The sequence below is a fragment of the Neltuma alba genome, unplaced genomic scaffold, assembly GCF_004799145.2.
Source record: "Neltuma alba isolate B1F8T4 unplaced genomic scaffold, ASM479914v2 tig00002944_pilon, whole genome shotgun sequence".
Classification (NCBI taxonomy): Eukaryota; Viridiplantae; Streptophyta; class Magnoliopsida; order Fabales; family Fabaceae; genus Neltuma; species Neltuma alba.
The window spans coordinates 2,501-17,149 of record NW_021633078.1 but is presented as its reverse complement, the minus strand read 5'-3'; the positions used below and the strand labels follow the sequence as shown (position 1 = coordinate 17,149).

General features: G+C 32.6%; 2 protein-coding genes across 3 annotated transcripts in view; both read right to left on the bottom strand.

Annotated features, from left to right (window-relative positions):
- Positions 1 to 2,231: 2,231 nt before the first annotated feature.
- Positions 2,232 to 14,649, bottom strand: part of LOC114739862 (transcription factor TCP7-like) — a 12,602-nt gene continuing 184 nt past the window's right edge. Inside the window, exon 2 of one of the 2 annotated variants that reach the window (XM_028927962.1) lies at positions 2,232 to 3,955. In XM_028927962.1, coding sequence (XP_028783795.1) covers positions 3,085 to 3,906 — 822 coding nt within the window. In that variant the 5' untranslated portion in view covers positions 3,907 to 3,955 and the 3' untranslated portion in view covers positions 2,232 to 3,084. The remainder of the gene's footprint in view (positions 3,956 to 14,649) is intronic. The other variant, XM_028927963.1, reaches the window with a different exon arrangement.
- LOC114739845 (E2F-associated phosphoprotein) lies at positions 12,260 to 13,067 on the bottom strand. Its single transcript, XM_028927935.1, is given in 4 exon segments — positions 12,260 to 12,306; positions 12,309 to 12,387; positions 12,389 to 12,522; positions 12,932 to 13,067. Coding segments are annotated over 4 exon segments (396 nt in total).

The following is a 14,649-nucleotide window of genomic DNA, read 5'->3' as shown; positions in this document are numbered from 1 at the left end:
AATTGTGGTCCCAAATCATGAGACTCTGTTTTAACCTGTTTCCCCACGACACTTAATTTCTGGGACCCATCAATTATTGGGACCTCACCCTTCTGTTTGTCAATAATTATAACTAGAAAATGCCCGCATTCCTCCGTTTGAACTTTGAATCCCTAAATTTGGGTCCTTAAGGATGAGGGATAATTAATAAAATCTCGAAATCTATCGAAAATAATATTGAAGATAAAAAATATTTTTTTCGTTATAAATTAGGAAACAGTACTATACCTTCGATCCTTTTAATATTAATTATTTTTAATTTGATCATCGCACTTTAGATATATAAATAACAATTTTAGCTAATTAAATATTACTCATTTGGTCCTAAATAAAAGACTCATTTTTTAGTGCAATTTGAACTAAAAAATGTGTCTTATATTTAGGACCGGAGGGAGTATTATCTATGCTTTGCCACCATTATTGTCACTAATCAAACATATTTAGAGTATTACTCCTCCGGTCCTTAATAGAGGAGCTAATTATTGAGTTTATTTTGACCCTAAATATAATATCTATTTTTATATTTATCAATTTTTCATAAATTACCCATAATGATACTCCTTCAATCATAATCAAATAGGAAAAGGGGAAAGGATATTAAGGAAGATCATTGTGACATTTTAGGAAAAATATATCATATTTTTTATAATTAACTAACTCATCTAATTTTTTTAATCTAATCAAATTGATTAAATATATCTTATATTAAAAATAGGAGGAGTTCACACATCAAATGAGAAAACACTAATTAGCTATCACCAACAAAATATCCACACGCATACAGGCATATTGAAATTTCCTTTTTATAGGCATTCCAGGAAAGAAACTTGTGTTGTGAGGATGGCTGAAATAAAATCTTAACAAAAATCAACGAAACAAAATGCCATTACAAAGGTATACTTTTCTACTTTTTCAAAGATGCATATCTAAACTTTTTTTTTTTTCAATAAAAAGATCAAACTTCATTAAAAAGTAAGATGATTTCACACATTAAAGCTCATTTCATGTACATCAAATGCTGAAGAGTATAGGTTGAAAACTAAACAAAAAGCATAAAATAAAAAACAACATAGAAATAAGAACAAATAGGAAAACAAGCAGGGGATACTAAAAATCCGAAAAAAAAGGGGCAGGCGTAGTTGTCATGTCTGAACTATTTGATCCCTCAATTTTAGTAAACAACTTATTGTTTAAAAGCTTTCACTCAGTATACGTCATCCCAAGGGCCTAATCTTTCAGGCACTCAACTGCCCAAAGGCAAGCACAGTACCAAGTAATTTGGCTCGAACCTTCCAAGAAGTAAATACTCGGCCCTTATTATAGAAAACAACTGCCAAAACAACATAGGTCAAAATATTAATTAAATTCAATTAAAAATAATAAATAAGTAAAAAATATACATATTTTTTAATCATACCTTTGTTCGTAAAGAAAATACATAAGAGATAATGAATAAAAGTTTATTACAAAAAGAGAATGAGTGGTATATATTTAATTGGATAAAAATGAAAAAGACATTTAAAATTGTCTACCAAGAGGATTTGTTTCTTATATTTAGGATTGGTTCTTATAAAAATGGAGGAGTAAAGATACTAGGAGATGAATGTACCTTACACCACTATTTTGCATTGTTTGTGATTTTATGCAGTTTTTCTGGAGATTAAATAAAGAGGCAGAGGTAAATGGTAGTTTCAGATGCGTGGCAACTCGGGATTCAGATTTTCTATTTTTCAATGAAAAGTGACTTATTTTGAGTCAACATAAATCATCAAATTTACTCAAAATAGTGACGATCATTTTCCTGCCACAGTATAAGAAGAGCAGCAAGGAGCAGTAAGCTCAAGCCACGAAGACCAGGTTGTCTATCAAAGTAAATTGACAAACACCATGTATGGTTTTCTTTATCCCTTCTGCATTTGTAACATCTTGAGCATAATTACATAAGTTTTACCAATACTAGAAAGCCAAAGTACAGGTTATAAGAAATTGTAGGAGAAGATCATTCGTAATCACAAAACTTAGCAGCAAAGACCTCTCACAAAATCAAACAAATGATGACGGTTTTAAAAATGATCATTCAGGCTCACAGAAGTTCGAATAAAGCATGCAGTATTAGAAACCGAACCGTCAGGTAGCAGAATATACAAGTTCATATGCGCATACACACATGCATTGATGCAGAGATGGGAAAGTAGGGGAAAAAGGTGGGTTTTTATTCACATCACTGGCACCCCAAAACAATCCACTTACATACAATATAACACATTATTCTCACGCTGATGCATGAATCTAACAAATGGCTAAATAAGAATTGCAGATAAAAATCTCAAAACAGAGAGGTCTTGCAGAGTAGAACGAACCAGCGCTTTGCTCATTTTACACACCAGTCACCTCTGAAAACAAATGATAAGACCAACAAAGAGCGTGAGAGTGGAAGAGAGAGGCCATAATTCAGCGATACTGCCAAATCACTGTGACTTTCTCATTCTACATTGGAACCTTGGGACCTCCAACAAATTGGGAAGACAAGAACTGACCTGAGTCTTTTAACTTGTAGGCACAAACACTAAGCACTATTAATTAATCACTTCTACCTCAACAATGAACAAACTTGTCAGTCAAAAACCCATTGGAAAACAGATGCAATCCCATCATCCCAAGCTTTGACTTGGACTTGAAACATGCTCTTAACACAATAAGTAACATTATTAACTCTACTGGACTTGCTTGCATACGGATCGAGGTTCTGAAATCCGCTTCCAGCCTCGATCTTGAGTTATTTATAAATGTGAGCCTTTATCTCTCTCCTTCAGCTTCGCCAACCCCCCCAGAATCTAAACAATTTCGAACTCCTAAAAATCCTAATTTGAATTCCATAATTCATGGACTTCTCCACTCAACTAAGAACCCAAAACGAACTCTAATCCTAAATAAATACTACTAAGAAAATCTTCTGCTTTCCACACACAACAAAGCCATACAGCCATACACAACAAATATATATACCAACAACACCACCACCCTCCGCCGCCGCCAACTCCAAAATTATCGAGGCTCATCATCTCTCCGACCTGAACTTCCGGGCCCACCCGACAAAGAAGCCAGCAAATTCAGATGTCCTGGAAGGTAATTACCCAGTCGAGCCGCCGACGCCTCGCCCATGGCTTGTTGCTGCTGATGATGATGAACGAATAACGAAGCATGCTGCTGCTGCGACACCGACACACCCGCGGGCTGAACCACCATCTCTGGCGGAGGAGCGGCCGCAGCTGCAGCAAAACTCCATACCTGGCCGAAGTCAGGCCTGGCCGGAAGTGCCCATAACCCAGCTGGTGTCGTCGGCCCTACTATTGACCCAACAGTGGGTCCCACGGTGACGCCATCATCCTTAGCAGCGTCATCATCGGTGGTCCGTATGCGCTTTCCGAGTATGAAGGGTGTCGGACCCAGAAGGGCAGGCTTATGGTCAAGAGAAGTAGAAGTGGTAGAAGACGACGATAGGGAGTTCGAACCTCCTCCGCCGCCGCCTCCGCGTACAGAGACCGAAACGGTGGAGAAGCTCGCAGGAGTGGTGCCGGTGCCGGTGGCGGCTATGATGGAGGGTTCGGCCTGGCGTAGGAGCCACTCGATGGTTTGACCGTCGGATTTGTGACCCAACTCACGCGTGAGCTGGAAGACACGTGCGGCGCATATGATCGGCATGCGAATACGGCGACCTCGGCCGTCGACCTTGCTGTGACGGTCCTTAGACGGCGGCTTCTTAACGGCGAGAGCGCCGTTTCCGGAGGACGACTGCTGCTGTTGCTGCCTCTGCGGGTCAATGATTGCGCCGTTACCGTTGGTGGTAGCTCCGTCAGAGTTAGACATGGGTCTTTCTTTCCCACTTGACTCCCAACAACACAACTCAAACCCCAAGGAGAGAGAGAGAGAGAGAATGGGGGTGGGAGCTGAGAGATGAGAGAGAAGCAAGAGAGGAAGAGGGTTTTATTGATTTATTCAATTCAGTGTCAAAGAGGATTTTGAGAAGAGAACGAAGAAAGAAGGGTTTGTGAGGGGAAGAGAGAGATGAGAAGGAGAAGAGGGAACAGAGCTCTAATCATTGAGCGGCAGGAGCTGGTGGAGACAGGGTTTGGGCACATGGGCTGTGGGCCCCATTCCTACTCCTCTACTTTCTTTCCCCCCTTTCCTCCTTTCCCACGCGCCTTCCCCCTCTCGTTGTTAGCTAAGCTTGTTGCATTATTCTCCCTCCGCATATTTCTTTCACGGGTGTTTGACAATAAAAAAATATTTTTTAAAAATATTTCTTAATAAATTGAGATAATTTTTTTTATATTTATTTCGCATACGTAAAAATATTTTTAAAATTATTATTTTAGTTCTATTCAAACACATTTTTAATCACTTTTTTTGGTCTTGGTGCGTGTTTAGCATGCACTATGCACATATTTTTTTCGTTCCAAAATGTCACCAAGTTTCTTGTGTGTTTTTTTTTTAATCTAAATTCTAATGCAGCCATCCTATTGCAATTAATTCTTAAATTTTGAAGTAGGGCATATAAATTACACAGTTATTGAGCTCTATCAATGGTTAATATCGCTCAAAAATTTCATGGAGGTAGAAAAATACTTAATTTACTATATTACCTTTAATAAAATAAAATAATACTCCCTTTTGTTGAAAATATAATCTAAATTTTATCTATTTATATTTATTAAAAAACCAATTAAAATCAAGGGAAAATTCCAAAAAAAGTTCTTAGAATATAGGAAATCCTAGATTGGATCATGGAATTTCGAAAATGATAGAAAAGGTCAGTGACCCAATGTGTCATTTGTAAAATGAAGAGAAATTGACAGCTTTACCCTCATTTATATTCATTCACTACAATGATTTAAGGAATCACTATAAGGGTTTAGGCATTACCTAGATTCGTGTAGCGAATAACTATTCATTTTTTCATAGTTAGGTATTTTGTTATTAACTACAACTAATTTTGTAATCATTAAAACAATGTAAGTATTACTTAGATTCATGTAGAGAATAACTACTCACTTTTTCATAATCAGGTACCTTATTATTAACTACAATTAATCTTGTAATCACTAGAACAGTGTAAGCGTTACCTAAATTTGTTTAGAGAATAACTATTCACTTTTGCTTAGCCAGGGACAAAATCGTCAATTCGTCTTAATTTCACAAATAACAAATTGGGTCACTAACTTTTTCTGTTATTTTTGAAATTCCAAAACCCAATCTAGAATTTTCTATATTTCAATGGCCTTTTTTGGAATTTTCCCTAAAACCAATTTAAAACAATAAATGTGTAAGATATATATTTGTTTTTCCTAATATATCTTTATTAATGAAGAGAATAAATAAAAAATACAATAAATGAATTAAAGAGGAAAGAGAATATATGTGGGTAAAATTGAAAAAAAACTCATTAAATGCTTGGACAAAAGTGAATGTTATCTTATAAAAAAAACTAATTTTTTTAAGAAAGTTTAGTTTATATTTTGAATCGGGTAGTATTATTTAGGAGGTGTTTGGGTAGATACAAAACTATGGTTTTAAAAGTACTTTTATAGTATACGAAGTAAATAGTAGAGGAGTTTGCCTTTATTAACAGAAAATTTTTGGAGTTAGGCAAACACCCCTTTAATAAACATGTTTTCAAAATGACTTATGCAGCGGTCACCCTTTTTCTTTGACACATCCCATGTTTCTGCGACAACAAAAGAACAGACGGATGCTAACCAAATCACGAAGGGATAACTAAGCAACGACGGGTATTCGCCAATATCAACCATTGTCATTACCTTCGCAGCTTTAACAGGCATCTCCTAGGAGAGTGTTGAACTAGTTTTGAACGAGTGAAAGATAGGATGGATAACACCAAATTCCAATTTATACACACTAGTTAATTCCAAATCTGATCAAATTAGAACTTGTATATACAAATTTCAATTTTATTAGCGAAATCACTCTTGAAATACCATCACATTAGAATTTGTATATACAAATTCCAATTTGATTGTTGCAATCAGTTTTGAAGGACCATCACATTCGAATTTGTATATAAAACTCCCAGCATCGCACACCACACATTCCGATTTCTCTCACGAAATTCAAATTTGTTTCCAACGCTAGAGCAATTTTCAAAATTAAATTTTGATGAGTTTTGAAAAGCATATAACGAATTACTTCTCCAATAAGCTTGTATTTTATGGAAAGGAAAATATAAATTTTAATGAATTAATGTATCTAACCCAAATATTTAAAACATGATAAAAGGAATAAAACATTTATTTTAAAAACTTTTTATATCTATGTCAATGAAACTGCTTGACTTTTTATTCCACTATGATGAAAAAGTAACCAAGTAATTATATGCAAAAAAAAAGAAAAAAAAAATTCTTCAAAATAATTTTAGATAGAATTAGGGATTTACTATGGTGGAAAGGTAGATTAGTAAATATAATTTTGGCTAAAAAGAGAAGTAAATAAAGTCTATTTAATGCATGTGTAATTAAGGCAAAAAAATTTTGGCTAAAAAATTTAGAGTATTTTTTCCCAACTTTTAATATAAAGTATGAGTCTATATATCGTGCAAAATTTTTAGAAAAATGTAAATTATTCATAAACTTATCAATAATGTAATAAAATTTTATATTATTTGTAAGTTTAATTTACTATTGTTATTGTATTTAATGATTATCTCAGATAATTAAAATTCTATTTTCTTAATGAATGATTACAAAGATTAATTTTTCGGTTAATATAGTATCTGATCATTTTGGTTTAAGTCTTAAGTTTAAAACCATTGCTTTTGGTTTGAACTATTGAAGCTTTTGTATATTTAAAATAATTTATTTTGACTAAATTTTTTTAATTAGTAAAAAATAATTGTAAATACAGAAAAATTTAAAATAAATTATTTTTATTTTGTTTTCATCTTTTAGGCTTCAAATCCTATTCTAGACCCTTTATTTCATTTTTCATAAATTTTTAAATTTTTTAAAAAATTTCAAGTACAGTTTTCAATTCTATCATTTCTTGACCAGAACTTTTCAAAATAATAGTCTAATTCCTGTTTGGGTTTCACTTTAAAAGTTATCTCATCTCTGCCTTTACTACACTGCCTGGCTTGCAGTCGATTCTAAGTTCCTCGTTTGCTAGTTTTAAATAACAAGATATGACACTAATATTTCTAGAATCTTCTGTAATTCACCATATATTTTATGTAAAATCTTCATAAATTATAAAAAATCAATCATCATAATTATAAATTATAAAATATAAATATAAAATACTCCTCTGGTTCTAAATATAAGACCTTTATACTAGTTATAATAAAATTTAAAGGAGGTATTACTCATTTCAAAAAATAAAATAAAAGTATAGATTGATTTAAGTAGTTTTTTGAATAAAAATGTTTGAATAGTTTATACCTTAGGAGAAAGAAATGAGCAATTATGTGAGTAGGAAGCATTTATAATTATTTGAAAATTTTGATTTAATTGCAAGGATTAAAAAAATTATTATCTACATTGTACTTTTTTTTCATAAATATATCATACACAATTTTCCTAGAAGTTAAAGAATATATTATGACAAAAAAGAACTTATTATTATTAGACCAGGCTTTTGTTTATGTTTAGTCATTTTTAATTATTTATTTTCGTGGGCAAAAAATAAACATAATTATTTTCAGAAGAATTTCTTTGTCTCATTCTATATTCCTCTTTTAGAAGTTCAATATATAATATTTATTGTTTTCCTGTGGCTTGAAGTTTTAATGTTGAATTCAGGGGGTGTTTGGGTAAGATCAAAACCATAGTTTCAGAAGTGTTTTTGCGATATACGAAATAAATATATGGAGAAGTTTGTTTTAATTTGCAAAAAAATACTTCTAAAAAATAATTTTAGGATTACTCAAACACCCTCTCACGAGTTTTGTTTTTTAGTGATTACAGAAAATTGGAGAAATCAACATTATAACTATAAAATTTTCTCTCATGTAAAACATATTTCTATTCCGTGTATCGGAATATGAAAAGATTTAGATTTTAAAATAGAGAATATATACTTCAAAACCATAAACGTTTATATGCCTTTTTTTTCTTTTTTGCCAACAAAACGCTGGCATGCATTTGAGGGACACCTAGGTATTTAAATATGTACTAGACTTTTTATAATCTATTATATTATTGTTAAAATCTTAATAATTTCAGCAAAATATAGTGCTTCTCTTCTGTTCTGCTTAAAATTGCATGGACTTTCTTGGTTATTTAAAACCTATGCTTTATACTTGTGAAGTAGTGCTTCATTCTCTTTCCTTAATTTAAAGAAAATTTTAAAAATAAATATAAATTATATTGACTAATCTATACTCTATTATTTTACTAAGCTCTTTTTTTCGTTACATGCATGTTTCAAAAATTATTTTGACCAACTTATATATTTAAAATTTTAAGAATTTTACTAAATAAATAAGTCAATATAAACAAAAAGTTTAAAAAATATATAAAAATTTAAAAATATACGCATTAAATTCTTTCAGTTAACATAAGCGATTAAACAATTTTATATTGAAAGAATAGTATTTTCATCCAAAGTATATAATTTAATAATTAATTAATGGTTAGTTGAATGAAAATTGAATCTTAAAAATAGAAAGAAAATTTGTATTTTAAGGTAAAAGCATTTATGTTTTTTTAGTGAATTTCTATGTCACATTTAGGTGGTGGAGCATCTAAAAGATATTATGAAAATTCAGCACACCAATTTGTTATTTTACTCAAGCCAAAAAATTGTTGTCTTACATATTTAAGGTTCTTTTTGTATTATTTCCTTTTTTAAAGGAGGAGTATGTCTTATGAGACTTTTTGAGTTTTGCAGCCTTCCAAAATTTAAGGGCTTGTTTAGATTAACATTTACAAAAGTGATTATATCCTAATTATATCCCGACTGACAAAGTCAATCAAGGAAATATGATTTTTTGAATAAATCAGAAAAGTTCGCTGGACAAAATTTTGTTGAGTTCAGGTATGAGTTTGTTCTGAAAGTTTTTGCTAAGAAGATTTTTTTGAGTGTAAATTTAACCTAAAAATTTAAAATCACGCAAATTTTTTCTCCTAACGTTAAAAATATCAAGAAGTCATTATTTTAATGATCAATGTTAATTTTTTTAACTATAAGAAGCAAATTTACTACAATTTTAATTTTATATAAAAAAATTCAATTTTCAAGGCAAATGAGCATCTTAATCCAAATTTTTTTAATGACATGTTGAAAAGTCAGTTTTAAAAAAAACTTTAAATCCTAAAAAAGAAGGGAAAATAGCAAAAAAAAAGAGAGGCTGAAATAAAAAAATTGTAAATAAGAACTCATGACAACATTAATATCGGTTTTGATAACAATAGTATAGGTCTTAATAATTTTTATAAACTGGTCTTTCTGTGCAACTTTACTATTTCAGTGGTCTTTTTTTTTCCCCCAAAAAAATCATTTTAAAAAATTGCTTCAAACCTTCTTTTTGGGACCAGCGCTTCAAACCTCTTTTTTTTTTTTTTTTAGACCAGCACTTCAAACCCCGAAGCAATGTTCACCTATCAGTCATTATTTGTGCCCACTCAGGAGGATTCGTTTAAAACAATTTAGGAGGTGTTTGGATCAAACCAAATCATGATTTGGAGAATAATTTCTGGAAAATAGATTTTGGAAAGAATATATTTTGTAAAAAAATGATTATGATAAAGTGAGAGTATTTAGATAATTATTATCAGAAGTACTTTTTATATGTGTAAATTAGTAAAAAAAACATAAGTTAATATAATAATTACATAAAAAATAGATTTTATAATATATTTTAATTTGACGGAATAAAATTGTTAATAATATATTTTTTACCAACATAATTAATAATATATAAGATAATATAATTAATAAATAACTAATATGTGTATATATATTTATAAAATATAAAATTAAACATGTTTATAGAAAAATAATTGAGGGGTGTTAAAGTCATATTACTATTAGGATCTACTCCAATAGACACAATCATACTCTCTAATTTAAACTAGAAGTAGAATAGATTTACTTCTCCTCAAACTATAATTTTGAGCTAAAAACTATAGTGTTGGCCCTAAATCATGATTTGTCCATTTGTCTCCTCTTTAGCAAATTCCTCACCCAAACCAGGAATTGAGTCCCAAAATTATGGTTTGGGCAGTTTTTTATGGAACATAAGTGAGTACGTGAGGGGTTGGCACGGCGAATGTAATGAGACGCGCTGAAGGTCTTGTACAGAATAGGGCGAGCAGGAATTTAAGCAGGGTTGTCAGAGAGGGTCCCATTCGCTTTCCGTACTTTGGTGGAGTGGAAGTTTCCGGTAATCTCCAGCTAGCCTCTAGTTAGTTTTACTATTTCCAATCGTTTTTTGCCACCTAATCTTCCCCAAGTTACATATAAATATAATCTTCAAACTATTCATACATTGGGCCCATGGTTTGGATAGGCCCGCTCCTTTGATCTTTAACACTAAAATAAGATTTCTTCAAATACGGCCCAAGGCAAACCCCAGGCATGAGTGTCTAAGGGAACAACGGAATTCACACACACACACACACACACACACATATTCCATAAAAAACAAATCTATACTACGTTTCCGTATCAACCTTCAATTTTATTCATTATAGGAAACCTAATTTGAGTGATTGTAACCATTTTTAATTAAATAAAGTGGCAATGTTCAGGAAGTTAAAAAAATAACAAAGCCAAAGGACTAAATTGAATTCTACTATAAAATTAAAAGACCAAAAATAGACTTTCACTTGTTATATTCCACTGCGACGCCATTTTGCCTTTAAAATAAAGGGGTGATGATATACAAAAAAAATTCACAAAAAAAAAGAGGTCTTTCTTGTACAAAAACAAAAAGAGGTCTTTAATCTCTAAAACGTAAAACCACATCTAGATTCATCATTGACATTAGCCTTCATCGAGACTTTTAAGAGGTTTTCATCATCAACATCATCATCGGTTAAGGTTCCATTATCAGTTCATCATCCAGAGCTTAGAGGTTGGGCTTTGCAGTAACGATTGATGTTTAACATGATTGAGGCTTCAGTTTCTTTCGGTGTACTGCAATGAGGGCCTATGGCATGTAAACCATTGTAGGCTCAGAGATTGCCTTTCTCGGTGTTACCGGCAATGGAAGTACTAGATCTTCCTGCAATTGTTCTTTAACCGCTGCTCCAATTTTCATCAGCCCGTGGTTGCAAGCACCCCTTGTTACGGCTGCCATACAATTACGAGTTTACCTTCCTTTAAACTCAAACCTTCTACAACATTTGGGATTTCATTCTTGCTCATGTACATCTAGTCTTATTTATAATTCACTTTCAACTTGTTTTACATATACTAAAAAAAAATCTTAAACTTCATAAACTCTGTATTATAATTTCAAACCTTACAATTTTATTCCTTTTTTAGTATACATTGTATCCTATAAAAACAAAATCAATACAATAACAATAAAACAAATGAAAGTTAAAACCGTACATTTATATAAACACTCTCCTAAATAGAAAAAAAAAAAAAATTCTCCTCTCATTTCTTATAAATAGAACTAGAGAACCATTTTTCTTTTTAAGTTAGATTGTTGAGTGAGTTTTTCTTCTTGATTTTTTCAATATAACATCAAACATCCTTTTTAAGGCAACACGGGGTCACAGCAGAAAGGAATAAATCGAGTTGATCGCTGAGATAAAGAACGATGTCATTTCAGCTTAGTGGAGGAAAACGGACTGATAACTAAGTAGAGCTTTTTTTGACCAGAATAACTAAGTAGAGCTAGTCCACGCCCATTAAGATTAATTAATATCATAAACTATATAATTCATAACAAATACAATTCATAAACTTTAAATAATGCAATTCATTCATCATATTTCACGTAACATATGAGATTCTGTCAACAAAATATGAGATTCAACATCTTGTGTAAACATAAAAATTCATGAACATCCATACTAATTAATTAGGCAATAAAAACTAAAATATGCCACTCGAGGGTTGCCAGTCATAGCACAAAAAAAAAAAAAGACGCATGATTGCAACCAACGATTTTGGACCGACACTCAACTCTAAGAAAAATGACTGACCAACAAAACTACTGCTCGGGCGAGACATCACTGAATCACCAAACCAGTTAGGATTCACTGGGGAGAACATTGAAGAAATGATAAACTTCATCTTGACCCCAACCTTTGTCAAGCAAATAGAGCAGTATACTTGCTTGACTGTTTCAATAATAGTAGAATGTTCCTCGGTCCCATTAAGTGTTTTTTTTCCTTCTCCTGACCTTTGTTTCGCTTGAATTATTTTTAATTAGAACCTTGTTTTTCTCAACCTTGCAGTTTATGATAGAAGCAGCTCTGTACTGGGTCACATATTTTTCATGCTTGCAATAATCTAATGAAGCTCAGTCACAAGTCACAACTAACCATAATAAAAATTTAACTAGTTCAGACGCTGAATTAACACACCAATGTAACGAGGCAATGTTTGGAAAATCGCCGGACACAACATTATGTAACTTACAAGACAAATTTACTCTCATATTACTTTAGTCAAAGACGAACAAGTTTCCAAACACATACTGGGTAACCAAAAACATAAAAACAGTTAGAGAGTCTCCTCTATAAATTCAGTCATTCTTTGTTAGAAGTGGTCAAGAAATGAGAAGACCAATGCCGTGATGATGGATATCATCTTACTTGTCGTGGAAGAATAAAGTTCTGTTTATGAATCTGCGAAGTAACTTACAGTGGTGTAAAGTTTAGAAAAAGATTTTAATATTCTTGCATCCACCATGACTTACAGTGGTGTGAAGGGTAGGCACGCAAGCAACATCTATGATGTCTTGCATGCTCACTCTGCAAAGATTTAGCTTGCATGGTCCCCTGAGAACTATTAGCAAAAACACCGAAGGAAGCTGTTATATGATTGTAATTCATGTTATATAAGTAAGGGTAGATAGATCAATTGACATAGGTTAGAGTAGCCGCTAGATAATAACTTGTTGATTACATTTGTTTCCCTTAGTTAGTCCTGTTAGTTAGTTATTTCCATCTATAAAAGGATACTCCCAGAATCGTACTACTGATTATTGAATGAATTCAAGGATTGTTCTTGTTCCTCTCTTTCTTTTTCTCTCTCTATCACTCTTTTCCTCTTTCTTCCTTTTCCTACATCTCTAATTCCAAGAATTTACCAAGTGGCATCAGAGCCACAGGTTCTCAGCCTTAAGATAGAAAATTTTAGAATGGATGCACACTAGTCCCCAGGGAGGGCATTCTGGTATTCAAGCTATATACTAGCATGTTAAAAGTCTATTTTGGTGGAAGAATATGATCCATGACATTGCATATTTTATTAAGCATTGTGACACATGTGCCCGGTGTAAATATGAGATCACTGCTTCCCTCGGATTACTATAACCATTGTCGATTTGGAAAAGTATTACAATGGACTTCATAGATGGGCTCCATAAATCTCATGGGAAGGATGCTATTTGGGTCATTATCGATAGAATGAGTAAGTATGCTCATTTTATCCCTTCTCACATCCTTAATCAGCATCTATATTGGCTCAATTATTCATGGATCATGTGTTTAAATTACATGGAGCTCCATTAGACATTATTAGTGATGGGGACCCCATTTTTGTAAGTAATTTTTGGAAGGAATTTTTAAGAGTAATGGAAGTAGATAAGAAATTATCTTCCTCATATCATCCTCAAACGGGTGGACAATCAGAAGTCCTTAACCGGTGTTTGGACACTTATTTAAGGTGCATGGCTTGGGAGAAACCTAAGGAGTGGAGTTGATGGTTATCCTAAGCTGAATGGTGGTATAACACCAATTTCCACTCATCTACAAAGGCCTCTCCTTTTGAGCTACCATATGCTTAGAAACCCCTTGTACACTCCCCCTACTTACCCCATAATTCTGTTCTGGGTTGATAGAAGTGTTTCAGCGAAGGAAGAGATGTTAGCCATACTCAAGCATCCTTTATATTGGGTTGCAAACATGATGAAGTAGAAATCTGATTCTCACAGGGCTGAGAATTTTCTATGGGTCAGTGGGTTTTCTTAAAATTACAACACTATAGGCAAATTCCTGTAGCCTCAAGAAGCTCCCAAAAGTTAGCTCCTAGGTATTTTGGGCCTTACAAAGTCCTTGAAAGAATTGGGAAGGTTGCCTACTACAAACTGAATCTTCCTCCTTAAATTATGCCCTGACCCATCAGTTAAGCCTAGACATCCACCGGTTCATTTTCCTGAGCTACCTATAGTTCGAGAACCCGAGCAAATCTTAAATAAAAGGGTGGGTAGAAGGAAGGAGCGAATAATTACTGAGGTTCTGGTATAGTGGAAAGGGAAACCTGATGAAGAAGCTTCTTGGATGTCTCTATTTCAATTTCAACAGTAATTTCCTAGCTTTATAATTCCAGATCTTTGAAGGGGATGACATTGTTATGTAATTGTAATTCGTGTTATATAAGAAAGGGTAGATAGGTCAATTGACATAGGTTAGA